The sequence below is a fragment of the Ranitomeya imitator genome, chromosome 1, assembly GCF_032444005.1.
Source record: "Ranitomeya imitator isolate aRanImi1 chromosome 1, aRanImi1.pri, whole genome shotgun sequence".
NCBI classification, from domain to species: domain Eukaryota; kingdom Metazoa; phylum Chordata; class Amphibia; order Anura; family Dendrobatidae; genus Ranitomeya; species Ranitomeya imitator.
The window spans coordinates 244,815,633-244,830,917 of record NC_091282.1 but is presented as its reverse complement, the minus strand read 5'-3'; the positions used below and the strand labels follow the sequence as shown (position 1 = coordinate 244,830,917).

General features: G+C 40.6%; 1 protein-coding gene across 2 annotated transcripts in view; it reads right to left on the bottom strand.

The window, feature by feature from the left end:
• CUX2 (cut like homeobox 2) overlaps positions 1-15,285 on the bottom strand; it is a 739,268-nt gene that overhangs the window by 53,013 nt on the left and 670,970 nt on the right. For both annotated transcript variants that reach the window (XM_069754866.1, XM_069754872.1), the window contains one exon: positions 11,022-11,080. In XM_069754866.1, coding sequence (XP_069610967.1) covers positions 11,022-11,080 — 59 coding nt within the window. The remainder of the gene's footprint in view (positions 1-11,021; positions 11,081-15,285) is intronic.

Here is a 15,285-nt window from a genome sequence, read left to right as displayed (position 1 = left end):
TTACCAGGAGGTTTTTTACATACAGTATTTTCTGCGCCTGACAACTAAGAATCTGGCTCTTATGAGGTCGCATTGATGCCAGATTAAGAGATAACACGGATAAAGCCCTAGTTTTAAAAAGATCAGTCCATTAAAGATGGATGCTTCACAAAAATTTATAACATTTAGCTGAGAAAATTAAAAAAAACTAATTTTTCCCACAAAAAATATTTTTTTAGCCTGAAATTTTGCATTTTCACAAGGGTAACAGAAGAAACTGCAAATTTGTTGTGCAATTTCTCCTAAGTATGTCAATACCCAATATGTGGAGGAAAACTACTGATTGCGCACACAGCAGGGCTTGGAAGGGAAGGAGCGCCATTTGACTTTTTGAATGCAAAATTTGCTGGAATAATGAGTTCCTGATGTGCCTAAACAGCAGAAACCCCCGAAAAGTGGAGCAGAACAATATTGTATCATACAATTATTAGGTTCTGTAAAAGGACGTAGATCTGGGGATTTATTATGATGGAACATAGGCTGAACTGGATGGACAAATGTCTTTTTTCGGCCTTACTAACTATGTTACTATGTTACTATGTTAGACCTCTCAGGGAACTTATATAGATGTGTGATGAGCACCTTGAACCTCCAGGAGCTTCTCAGAAGTTTATAACATTGAAACGTGAAAGTAAAAAATAAAATTTTTCCAACAAAAATGTTTTTTAGCCCTCAATTTTGCATTTGTAGTAAAGGTAACAGGAGAAATTGTATCATACAATTTGTTGTGCAATTTCTCATGAGTACGCCGATACCCAATATGTGGAGGAAAACTAATGTTTGGGCGCACAGCAGGGCTTGAAAGGGAAGGAACGCCATTTGACTGTTTGAAAGCAACATTTTCTGGAATAGTTAGTGGACGTCATGTCGCGTTTGGAGAGCCCCTGATGTGCCTAAACAATTTTGGAAATTAGACCCCTCACTGAACTAAAGGTCCCTTCACATTAAGCGACGCTGCAGCGATACCGACAACGATCCGGATCGCTGCAGCGTCGCTGTTTGGTCGCTGGAGAGCTGTCACACAGACCGCTCTCCAGCGACCAACGATGCCGGTAACCAGGGTAAACATCGGGTAACTAAGCGCAGGGCCGCGCTTAGTAACCCGATGTTTACCCTGGTTACCTTCCTAAAAGTAAAAAAAACAAACAGTACATACTTACCTAACGCTGTCTGTCCTCCAGCGCTGTGCTCTGCTCTCCTCCTGTACTGTCTGTGTGGGCACAGCGGCCGGAAAGCAGAGCGGTGACGTCACCGCTCTGCTTTCCGGCTGACCGACGTTCACAGACAGTACAGGAGGAGAGCAGAGCACAGCGCTGGAGGACAGACAGCGTTAGGTAAGTATGTACTGTTTGTTTTTTTTACTTTTAGGATGGTAACCAGGGTAAACATCGGGTTACTAAGCGCGGCCCTGCGCTTAGTTACCCGATGTTTACCCTGGTTACCAGTGAAGACATCGCTGGATCGGTGTCACACACGCCGATCCAGCGATGTCCACGGGAGATCCAGCGACGAAATAAAGTTCTGGACTTTCTTCAGCGACCAACGATCTCCCAGCAGGGGCCTGATCGTTGGTCGCTGTCACACATAGCGATTTTATTAACGATATCGTTGCTACGTCACAAAAAGCAACGATATCGTTAACAATATCGTTATGTGTGAAGGTACCTTTATCTAGATGTGTGCCTGGCACCTTGAACTCCCAGGTGCTTCACAGAAGTTTACAACATAGAGCCGTGAAAATAAAAAAATCACATTTTTCCCATACAAATTTAGTCCGAATTTTTTTATTTTCAGAAGGTAATGGGAGAAAATAGACCCCAAATGTTATTGTGCAATTTCTCTTGAGTATGCAGATACCCCATATGTGGGGCTAAACTACTGTTTGGGTGCACGAAAGAGCTCAGAAAAGGAGTGACGTTTTGGAATGCAAACTTTCATGAAATGATCTGCTGATGTCATGTCGTGTTTGGGAGCACTTATGTTCCTAAACAGTGGAAAACCCCACAAGTGTCCACGTTTTGGAAAGTATACCCTCAAGGAATCTATCAAGGTGCTTTACAGAATTTTACAACGTTGATCTGTGGAAATGAAGAAAAAATATATTTCACCCAAAAAATGTTGTTTCAGGAGCATTGCTATACCTTATAGCATGTCAGCCCTGCAGACACAAGTTAGTTAGATCATGCACTGCAAGTGCCTCTTACTAGTGCCTGGTGACCTGGATGTTGTCATGACGACATTGGGTCACTATGGCAATGATCAGGCACTCATGGTGACGTGGCAGGGGCACCGATCCAAAGCAGAGGGGCTTTCTTCCCTCTGCCTGCTTGCTAAATGCTGCAGTTGCGGCATTTAGGGGGTTAAAGTGAAGAAAGCGGTGCCAAGTGTCAGCTGTCTGAACCAGCCGACACCTGGCAGCGATCGTGAAAATCTCCTTAACATATCCATACATCCAAGGTCGTAAGTACCCGGCAACCTGGATTTATTGATACGTCCAAGGTCATGAAGGGGTTAAATGTATACATATCCATTTTATATTTACAGTCAATGTGGTGCTTTTATATTGTGCCCTGGGCCTATTATTTGCATCCTACACATTCCCCTATTTTCTCTTTTTAAATGGTTTTAATAGGTACAGTATATCCCTTTGAACTGATGTACCAATAAAGGATTTTTACATTAAAAATAGGAAATTGAGTCTCTTTTTTTTCTGTGGGATCTATAGAGATAGATAATAGATAGAGATAGATATAGACAGACATATAGACAAACATATAGACAGAGCGGCAGACATATAATTGCACAACCTTCCCGACATATTATAAAATTTCACCCTGTGGAGTTTATTGGATAGCATTTTAACAAATAAATAAATTAAAAAAATCAAAGTTCCCCCCTATTTTTGTTAACCAGCAAAGGGTAAGCAGACAGCCGAGAGCTGATATCATCAGACTGGGAAGGTCCAGGGTTATTTGGGCCTTCCCAGCTTAAAAATACCAGCCCACAGCCACCCCAGAAGTCATGCATCACATGAGATGCGCCAATTCTGGCGCTTCGCCTTGCTCTTCCCAATTTCTTTGGTGCAGTAGCAATTGTGATAATGAAGTTTGGGGTTGATGTCAGCTATTTTTTGTTTCTATAAAGATCATTATCGTATATGAAAAAAAGAGCAAAACATAATCATTGCCATTTTGTTTTTGAAAATATATTTAATCCAAAAACCTGATTTAAACAATATTTCATTTTCTGATGATAACTTCCCTTTAAGAGCTGGCGTAATCTCAATTGTTACTGATAAAACTAGGTAGAGGGCAATATGTCAAAATGATCTCTCTAGTGAGCTGTTAGCAATTAATATCTTACAGTATACGCTACAGATAAAGCTAAAAACATAGAAGTGCTGAATATAGAATATGAAGTATTACAGTCATGGCCAAAAGTATTGACACCCCTGCAATTCTGTCAGATAATACTCAGTTTCTTCCTGAAAATGATTGCAATCACAAATTCTTTGGTATTATTATCTTCATTTAATTTGTCTTAAATGAAAAAACACAAAAGAGAATGAAGCAAAAAGCAAAACATTGATCATTTCACACAAAACTCCAAAAATGGGCCAGACAAAAGTATTGGCACCCTCAGCCTAAGACTTGGTTGCACAACCTTTAGCCAAAATAATTGCGACCAACCGCTTCCGGTAACCATCAATGAGTTTCGTACAATGCTCTGCTGGAATTTTAGACCATTCTTCTTTGGCAAACTGCTCCAGGTCCCTGATATTTGAAGGGTGCCTTCTTGAAACTGCCATTTTTAGATCTCTCCACAGGTGTTCTATGAGATTCAGGTTTGGACTCATTGCTGGCCACCTTAGAAGTCTCCAGTGCTTTCTCTCAAACCATTTTCTAGTGCTTTTTGAAGTGTGTTTTGGGTCATTGTCCTGCTGGAAGACCCATGACCTTGGAGGGAGACCCAGCTTTCTCACACTGGGCCCTACATTATGCTGCAAAATTTGTTGGTAGTCTTCAAACTTCATAATGCCATGCACACGGTTAAGCAGTCCAGTGCCAGAAGCAACAAAGCAACCCCAAAACATCAGGGAACCTCCACCATGTTTGACTGTAGGGATCGTGTTCTTTTCTTTGAATGCCTCTTTTTTTCTCCTGTAAACTCTATGTTGATGCCTTTGCCCAAAAAGCTCTACTTTTGTCTCATCTGACCAGAGAACATTCTTCCAAAACGTTTTTAGGCTTTTTCAGGTAAGTTTTATCAAACTCCAGCCTGGCTTTTTTATGTCTTGGGGTAAGAAGTGGGGTCTTCTTTGGTCTCCTACCATACAGTCCCTTTTCATTCAGATGCCGACGGGTTGACACTGTTGTACCCTCGGACTGCAGGGCAGCTTGAACTTGTTTGCATGTTAGTTGAGGTTCATTATCCAACATCCGCACAATCTTGCGTTGAAATCTCTTGTCAATTTTTCTTTTCCGTCCACATCTAGGGAGGTTAGCCACAGTGCCATGGGCTTTAAACTTCTTGATGACACTGCGCACGGTAGACACAGGAACATTTAGGATGGACTTGTAGCCTTGACATTGCTCATGCTTCCTCACAATTTGGTTTCTCAAGTCCTCAGACAGTTCTTTGGTCTTCTTTCTTTTCTCCATGCTCAATGTGGTACACACAAGGACACAGGACAGAGGTTGAGTCAACTTTAATCCATGTCAACTGGCTGCAAGTGTGATTTAGTTATTGCCAACACCTGTTAGGTGCCACGGGTAAGTTACAGGTGCTGTTAATTACATAAATTAGAGAAGCATCACATGATTTTTCGAACAGTGCCAATACTTTTGTCCACCCCTTTTTTTATGTTTGGTGTGGAATTATATCCAATTTGGCTTTAGGACAATTCTTTTTGTGTTTTTTCATTTAAGGCAAATTAAATGATAATAATACCAAATAATTTGTGTTTGCAATCATTTTCAGGAAGAAAATGAGTATTATCTGATAGAATTGCAGGGGTGTCAATACTTTTGGCCATGACTGTAAGTGTTATTGCAACCATAAAGTGTGCATGGGCTACTAATCATCATGTCCTTCCTCCCTACTTTACAGAGATTGTTTGGCTCTGTAACTGTGCCTACGTAAAGACGATGATCTGATACATCATCGACATGACATCTGTTCTGGGAGATAATAGTGAAGTGCTAGTCTCTAGGGCCCGGGATAGTGAGCTTGTCACCAGCTCCCTCAGGAATCCAGACACAATGTACAGCAAAGCAATGATCCTGCACATTTCAATCCAACTGTCAAATGTGCTGCCCTATATTCCCTCAGTGAGAGTGAACTAGAGTTTTGGTACTGAATTCGAAAAAGCCTAAGGGACACTGCGCACTTCATAGTCTGTGATCAGAGGCTGTACTTCAGCTCAATCAATCAAAAACTATTAGCTTTCTCATAATGGGACTGATTTACAGTAAAAGGAACTGATGTGACTAAATTACTTCTTATTCCCCAAATAACAAGGCATTATAATCAAATAAGGACTCACTTAACTATTAACAAAACGCATCCTGCAAATGTGCCCGCAGGATGCATTTTTTTTCCCATAGACTTGTATTGCCGACGGATCGCGACATATGGCCATACGTCGCGTCCGTCGTGCACTGGATGCGTCGTGTTTTGGCGGTTTTGGTGTTTTAGTGTTCCCTTTATTTTTTTGAGCAGTGCAGATATCACTGACATATTTCTATCTATATCTGTATATAAGATTGTTTTACTAGTTAGTAAATTAGATTGCAATGACATAGACAATTGCTGTACTTAACTTCTTAGTGACCGAGCCAATTTTGTACCTAATGACCAAGCCAGTTTTTACAATTCTGACCACTGTCATTTTATGAGCTTATAGCTCTGGAACGCTTCAACGGATTCCACTGATTCTGAGAGTGTTTTTTCGTGACATATTGCACTTCATGTTAGTGGTAAAATTTATTTGACATGACTTGCGTTTATGTATGAAAACAATGAAATTTGGCAAATCTTTTGAAAATTTGTCAATTTTTCAATTTTCAAACTTTTAGTTTTTGTGCCATTAAATCAGAGAGTCGTGTCACACAAAATAGTTATTACATAACATTTCCCACATGTCAACTTTACAACAGCACAATTTTGTTAGCATAATTATTCTTTTGTTAGGATGTTATTAGGGTTAAAAGTTGACCAGCGATTTCTCATTTTTCCAACAAAATTTACAAAATAATTTTTTTAGGGACCATCTCACAGTTGAAGTTAGTTTGGGGGGTAAATATGACCAAAAGTGACACCATTCTAAAAACTGCACCAATCAAGGTGCTCAAAACCACAGTCAAGAAGTTTATTAACCCTTCAGGTGCTTCACGAGAACTATAGTAATGTAGAAGGAAAAAATGAACCAATAGAAAAAATCTCGCGTTGTTGCTAGGTGCCGGCCGGCAGATCTTGGCGGACGCACTGCTCATGCGCCCGACATTTTATTCTGGGAAGATGACGTGCTGGGCTGTGGGATGGAGCGGGAGGGACCGGAGGGAGGGGTTCGAGGGACCCCATATTCTCTCTCCTCTGGCGATCACAACACTGGGAAAGGTAAAAACCAATCCTAATCATGTTCTCTGGGGTCTCGGCTACCCTCTGTACCCGAGACCCCAGAGAATTTCCAACATTAAAAAGCGGCACTGAGGAATAAGTACCTTTGACTGCAGCCGTTAAAAGGTATATCAGCGGCATATCATCGTTAAGGGGTTAAAAGCTGATCTTAACCCCTTTACCCCCAAGGGAGGTTTGCACAATAATGACTGGGCCAATTTTTACAATTCTGACCACTGTCCTTTATGAGGTTATAACTCTGGAACGCTTCAACGGATCTTGATGATTCTGACATTGTTTTCTCGTGACAGTGGTAAAATTTTTTTGATATTACCTGCGTTTATTTGTGAAAAAAAAACAGAAATTTGGCAAAAATGTTGAAACTTTCGCAATTTTCTAACTTTGAATTTTTATGCCCTTAAATCACAGTGATATGTCACACAAAATACTTAATAAGTAACATTTCCCACATGTCTACTTTACATCAGCACAATTTTGTAACCAAAATTTTTTTTGTTAGGGAGTTATAAGGGTTAAAAGTTGACCAGCAATTTCTCATTTTTACAACACCCTTTTTTTTAGGGACCACATAACATTTGAAGTCACTTTGAGGGGTCTACACGATAGAAAATAACCAAGTGTGACACCATTCTAAAAACTGCACCCCTCAAGGTGCTCAAAACCACATTCAAGAAGTTCATTAACCCTTCAGGTGTTTTACAGGAATGTTTGGAATGTTTAAAAAAAAAACCGAACATTTAACTTTTTTTCACAAAAAATTTACTTCAGCTCCAATTTGTTTTATTTTACCAAGGGTAACAGGAGAAAATGGACCCCAAAAGTGGTTGTACAATTTGTCCTGAGTACGCTGATACCCCATATGTGAGGGTAAACCACTGTTTGATCGCATGGCAGAGCTTGGAAGGGAAGGAGCACCGTTTGACATTTCAATGCAAAATTGACTAGAATTGAGATGGGACGCCATGTTGCGTTTGGAGAGCGCCTGATGTGCCTAAACATTGAAACCCCCCACAATTGACACCATTTTGGAAAGTAGACCCCCTAAGGAACTTATCTAGATGTGTGGTGAGCACTTTAACCCACCAGCTGGTTCACAGAAGTTTATAATGTAGAGCCGTAAAAATAAAAAATCATATTTTTTCACAAAAATGATCTTTTCGCCCCCATTTTTTTATTTTCTTAAGGGTACGAGAAGAAATTGGACCCAAAAAGTTGTTGTGAAATTTGACTTGAATACGCTGATACCCCATATGTGGGGGAATCACTGTTTGGGCGCATGGCAGAGCTCAGAAGGGAAGGAGCGCCGTTTGACTTTTCAATGCAAAATTGACTGGAATTGAGATGGGACACCATGTTGTGTTTGGAGAGCCCCTGATGTGCCTAAACATTGAAACCCCCCACAAGTGACACCATTTTGGAAAGTAGACCCCCTAAGGAACTTATCTATATGTGTTGTGAGAGCTTTGAACCCCCAAGTGTTTCACTACAGTTTATAACGCCGTGAAAATAAAAAATAATTTTTTTTCCACAAAAATTATTTTTTAGCCCTCAGTTTTGGATTTTTCCAAGGGTAACAGGAGAAATTGGACCCCAAAAGTTGTTGTCCAATTTGTCCTGAGTACGCCGATACCCCATATGTGGGGGGGGAATCACCATTTGGGCGCATGGCAGAGCTCGAAAGGGAAGAAGCGCCATTTCGAATGCAGACTTAGATGGATTGGTCTGTAGGCATCACATTGCATTTGCAGAGCCCCTGATGTACCTAAACAGTAAAAACCCCCCCACAAGTGACCCCATATTGGAAACTAGACCCCCCCAAGGAACTTATCTAGATGTGTTGTGAGAACTTTGAGCCCCCAAGTGTTTCACTACAGTTTAACGCAGAGCTGTGAAAATAAAAAATAAATTTATTAAAAAAAAATGGTTTATTAGCCCCCCAAATTTTTATTTTCCCAAGAGTAACAAGAGAAATTGGACGCCAAAAGTTGTTGTCTAATTTGTCCTGAGTACGCTGATACCCCATATGTGGGGGTAAACCACTGTTTGGGTGCACGAGAGAGCTCAGAAGGGAAGGAGCACTGTTTTACTTTTTCAACGCAGTATTGGCTCGAATTGAGATCGGACGCAATGTCGCGTTTGGAGAGCCCTTGATGTGCCTAAACAGTGGAAGTCCCCAATTCTAACTGAAACCCTAACCCAAACACACCCCTAACCCTAATCCCAACCCTCACCATAACCCTAACCACATCCCTAACCCTAACATGCCCCTAACAAAAATCGCAACCACACCTCTAACCCCAACACACCTCTAATCCCAACTCTAACCACACCTCTAACTTTAATCCCAACCCTAACCACACCCCTAACTACAACACACCCCTAATCCCAACCATAACCCTTATCACACCCCTAACCCTGACACACCCCTAACCCTAATCACAACCGTAAATGTAATCCAAACCCTAACTTTAGCCCCAACCCTAACTTTAGCCCCAACCCTAACCCTAACTTTAGCCCCAACCCTAACCCTAACCCTAACTTTAGCCCCATCCCTATCCCTAACTTTAGCCCCAACCCTAATTGTAGCCCTAACCCCAACCCTAACGTAGTTCTAACCCTAGCTCTAACCCTAGCCCCAACCCTAACCCTAGCCCTAACCCTAGCCCTAACCCCTAACCCTAATGGGAAAATGGACATAAATACATTTTTTAAATTTTTTTATTTTTCTCTAACTAAGGTGGTGATGAAGGGGGGGTTTGATTTTTCTTTTATAGCGGGTTTTTTAGCGGCTTTTTATGACTGGCAGCCGTCACACACTAAAAGACGCTTTTTATTGCAAAAAGTCCGTGACCGCTCCTGGCACATAGTGCCAGATGTCAGCTGCGATAGTCAGAGCTCCCCCCGTGAGTGCGGCCGATCGCTATGACGTACTATCCCGTCGAGGGTCAGATAGGCCCAGGTCACCTCGACGGGATAGTACGTCTAAGGTCAGAGAGGGGTTAAAAATGTATTACATATGGATTGCATTTGTATGTCATAAGGATGCTAGGTGAGAACAAAAAAGCAAACTCGCATTGCACTCGAATATGGCATACGGATGATAGGTGAGAAAAAAAACACATGACACTCTCCAACTTTTCTGCCTGAGAATCTCAGCTACTTTATATACACAGATGTAAGCGAACCCTTAGACAAAAGCTGGGAGTGATTGCAGGAGACTTTGAGGTGGATAAAGAGGCCATCTCATCCTCTATTAGCAGCATCGGACTCTTCATGAGAAGCCATCTAGACATGTAAGAATAAGGCACTTCTCTGTTTTTTAACCCTAAAGTATCTATTAGTGTTTTTGCTCATATGCAGAGGGCTTTTTTTGCATTTTTGGACTGCCAATGGATTTTGTGAGAGTTTTTTTTCAGCTTTTTTTGTGCTGGCATTTTCCAGATTTTTTTAAAACTCCATTTAACAATGAAAAAACCTCTTGCGGTTTTTCAAACAAAAATGCTTACAAAACATCATACTGGCTTCTTGGAGTACGGCGCGTCTCGCAAGCAGAAAACACCTGAAGAATGTTCATCTCACTTCTTTTAACAGCTCAAAAGCTGGAACATATGAACAAGTCATTTTTACATAGAAATCAATATATTCATTCTTTTCTGCATTTTCTGGGCACATTTTCAGGCAGTTTTTGGGGTCGTCCTGCTCCAAACCCACCTGAAAATAAAATGTTATCTCAATATAATCTAACGGCTCATGCACACGTTCATGCAAATTGATCTGATCTTGGACAGCAATGCATTGTGGTTCAAGATCAGACTGATCTAAGGGTTGGGAGAAATCCTGTAACTGATGAGATCCCGGCATCACCATCGTATTAAAGGGGCCACGGATCTTTTTTTATGGGGTCACTCCACAGTCTAAATGGTATTTTTTATTAAAAAAATAATAAAAAATCAAATTTTGCTATGAAATATCTGTATTAGTAGAAAAAAAAGATAATATGATAAAAATACAATTTCTCTGGGGCAATAAATGCAAAAATATGAAATACTCGCTCTGTAAACTCTACCTACCTCTAAGGTGTAAATAAAGATGATAGCTTCGTATGGCTGTGCAATTAACACTTCTAGTAGATGTATAGGTTTTATACAATAAAAGATGGATATGTATTTTGTGTTTGACAGAAGGGTAAATATATACAGCACTGTAATAGGTATAAACAACCACTAGTGACACCGCCATCTTATTTATTACATTATAAACCTGAGAGCGTGGAGTGTTCCCCATAGCACATTATTAATCAGCGTGATAGAGAATACAATTGCAGAGCGAGGTATGAATCTCACCTTAGCTCCGTTTTAATTTCTTCATAATCTGACTGACTTCGCAACTTCTCTTCCAATTTCTGCAGAAGAGTCAAAATTGGAAAATAAAGTATATGAGTCAACAAACCCTCCACATCAGGTCATAAGTAGTATTCAGAGATATGAATATATCCAATCCAGGCAATGCCTTATGAGCTAAATACAGAAGCTGCACAAGTCTGGTAGTTTCCTACAATATACCAGTATATACGGCTCAGAATACACTTTTTAATATATTTCTTTGTACTAATCCATAGAACAATACTAATAAAAAGGATAGCGATGTATACTGTCCTTAGGGAGGCTAAGAGGTCAACATTTTGAGCTCGGTTTGGTGTAAAGAATTGTTCATGGGGTTTACACCATGCTAAGCTTTTAAAGGTAAGTTATCAGAAAATAACCTATTGTATTAATAAGGTTTTTGTGTTACATGTATTTTAAAAAAGATTGGCAATTTATTTTTTACATAACTCAATCCATATAAAAAATCTTAGAATTTTCACAATAGCCATTGATGCTAACAACCTTTGGTTTCAGGAAGCAACACATGTACATAGTCATAATATTCAAATCTCAACCCCATATTTTGTATTGAAGTATCTAATGAAATTGTGAAGGGAAGGGTGATCAATGAGTGGAACCGGCTGCCACGAGAGGTGGTGAGTTCCCCTTCCATGGAAATTTTCAAACAGAGGCTGGATAAACATATCACAACCTATAAACTTTCTTCCCAAATAAATGTATGCTTCCAGAGCGACAAAAAGCATTAAAACCTATAAGAATACAGTCCAAATCCTCAGAATGCTCAAAATGTATTTCTAGGGACCTGTTATGACCTGGTGGTTAAGAGGCCACACTGATATGACCTGGTGGCTAAAACGCAACATGGAACGAGCTCTGAGAAGGTGGTATCTCTACTGACCGCAGTCCCTAATCCTAACAACACAACTAGAAATAGCCGTGGGATGTTCCTGACACTCCCTAGACACCTCGTCACAGCCTCACACATAACTACCCCTAAAGAAGGAAACAAAAAGCTATCTTGCCTCAGAGAAACCCCCAAAAGGAAAGACAGCCCCCACAAATATTGACTGTGAAAGGAGAGGGAAATGACGTACATAGAAATGAAATCAGAATTCAGCAAAGGGAGGCCAAAACTAAACTAGATAGACAGAGAGCAAAGGATACTGTGCGGTCAGTATTAAAAACTACAAAATCCACGCAGAGTTTACAAAAATGAACTCCACACCGACTCACGGTGTGGAGGGGCAAATCTGCTTTCCCAGAGCTTCCAGCTAGACATAGTGACAAGCTGGACAAAAAGAGACAAAAATGCAGAGCAATAGAGTCCAAACAAATGGACAAACAAATACAAGCAAAAACTTATCTTTTGCAGACAAGGACTGGCCATATGAGAAATCCAAGGAAAGAATCAAGTCCAACCAAGAACATTGACAGCAGGCATGAAATAAAGCCCAGAGCAGGTTTAAATAGCAAACCCAGGCTAGTCGATTAGTGAAGGCAGCTGCTACAGCCACCTAACAGAGCAGCAGTTCCACTCGAAACCACCAGAGGGAGCCCAAGGGCAGAACCCACAAAAATACCATTAGCAACCACAGGAGGGAGCTCCAGAACGGAACTCACAACAGGGACCATATACCATAATGGAAGCAAAACGCCAAAATTTACAAATATACCAAATTTTATTTGAGTAATATAGTAGACAGTAACAATATATTAATAATAAATGCGTGAGAAAAACCAATAACAGACACAAAAACAGAAAACAAAAAATTGTGCCAAGCAGCAAAAACGCAGGGAACAGCCACACCGCAGTAGATATATATAGGAAGGCCCCTATCTGAGATGCCATATGTTTAAGCAGCCATGGTTAATTAGGTCATAATGGACCTAAAAGGAAGCGTTCAGACCTAATATAAAGAGACTAAGGTGATATAGTCTATCATGTACACCAGGGTGACTGGCTAGTTAAGACCGCTAGCACAACAGGTAAAAAAAGCAGTAGTATGTTACCATGCTGTACCTGTAGCCATGGCTGGTCTGTTGAGGGTGGGTGAGTCCTGCTGCCGTGCTGCCAGGCGCCTCGACGCGCGTTTCGCCCGATGACTACCAAAACTTTGAAGGTCCGTATACAAGAGCACATACGGGATATTATAAATGCTAAAAAGGCAGATAACGAATATGCGAATCTAAAAAATATCCCTAGACATTTCCGTGAACATCATAATTGTAACCCGAGAGGTCTTAAAGTTTGTGGCATCGATAGAATTTACATGGGCAGTAGAGGGGGCGATGCCAAACGCAAGCTCTTACAATTAGAAACTAAATGGATGGTTACTCTAAACACTGTTACTCCCTTTGGTCTTAATGAGTTTGTTAGCTTCAAGTCTTTTTTGTAAATATATTTTCTTGATAACATCTTTATGGCGCTATTTTTAATTAGTTCTCTTTTATTTTAATTTGTTATGTACATAATCTATGTGGTTTTTAACTGTCTGTTATTTGCATTAGTTTTTCAGATTACTGCTCATATACGCCCTTTCCATATCTACCCCCTCATTCAAGTATTCCATTTTCAATCTGGACATATTTATGGTGCTGCTGCCAAATATTATGGAGATTTGCAGGACGTCTGAAGCCATCGAATGATTTTGGAGCTACTCATACGGACATTATATACAAAAAAGAATCGCGACTGAATAATAACAACATCAGCGATCTACTTGAATCCAATACCGTTTGGACCATATTTAATTAATTATTTAGACCAGTACTTTGTTAATAATATATCTTAAATGTATTATTTACATGCATAATTTCTCTTACATTAATATCCAATGTTTTATCTAGGTTCGTTAGATTTTACTTAGTCCGTGTTATGCAACATATATTTTTTCTACTTTTTCTGTTATTTGCTTTTACAATCGCTTACTCTGTCTTCACCCAGACGCACTGCTCATGTGCGCTATCGTAGTCCTGTATTCGTCACGATATCTGGCTACTGTAGTTACCATGGGGATGACACAGGCTCCTCCCTTTGGTTGCATGCGGTGCCGATTTTGCGGGAGCACGATATCACAGAGCTGTGCGCCGATTGGTGCATTGTACTGCTACTACTCCTTTTACAAATGGGCCACATGTGACTACAATTGAGCATTTTCATTGGTCCGGAATCTGTAAGGTCCTTTTGTGCACAATGGATACTCTCACTGGTCACATGACCACATCATGTGACTATCTGGGAGTAATACCATTGGTGCAACATTTGGAAGGTCCTTTTCTACATCCTGTTAGCTACTTTATTCCTGCGACCCCTATGGGTCAATTACTGCGGATATACGGTCGCTTCTATGACATTATCCGTCCCATAATACCCGCCATATGCCACACACCGGCCCTCCATTAAAGTCTGATTGCACGCAGCATATAGGGAACTTCTCCTGCCGCACTAGCCACGCCTCCTGACGAAGCTCATCGGGCAAAACGCGCGTCGAGGCACCTGGCAGCACGGCAGCAGGACTCACCCACCCTCAACAGACTAGCCATGGCTACAGGTACAGCATGGTAACATACTACTGCTTTTTTTACCTGTTGTGCTAGCGGTCTTAACTAGCCAGTCACCCTGGTGTACATGATAGACCATATCACCTTAGTCTCTTTATATTAGGTCTGAACGCTTCCTTTTAGGTCCATTATGACCTAATTAACCATGGCTGCTTAAACATATGGCATCCCAGATAGGGGCCTTCCTATATATATCTACTGCGGTGTGGCTGTTCCCTGTGTTTTTGCTGCTTGGCACAATTTTTTGTTTTCTGTTTTTGTGTCTGTTATTGGTTTTTCTCACGCATTTATTATTAATATATTGTTACTGTCTACTATATTATTCAAATAAAATTTGGTATATTTGTAAATTTTGGCGTTTTGCTTCCATTATGGTATATGGTCCCTAGAAATACATTTTGAGCATTCTGAGGATTTGGACTGTATTCTTATAGGTTTTAATGCTGGACAAACATATGTCTGGGAAGATTTAGTGAATCCTGCTTTGAGCAGGGGGTTGGACCAGATAACCCAGGGAGGTCCCTTCTAACTCTATCATTCTATTATTCTATGGATCAGGGTTTAGTTGTGATAATGACCATGCTAACTGATGGATCCTCTCATTGTAATCCTGCCTGGGATAATGAGGAGTCTCCTGTAAACGTTTCCCGAACGGTCAGAA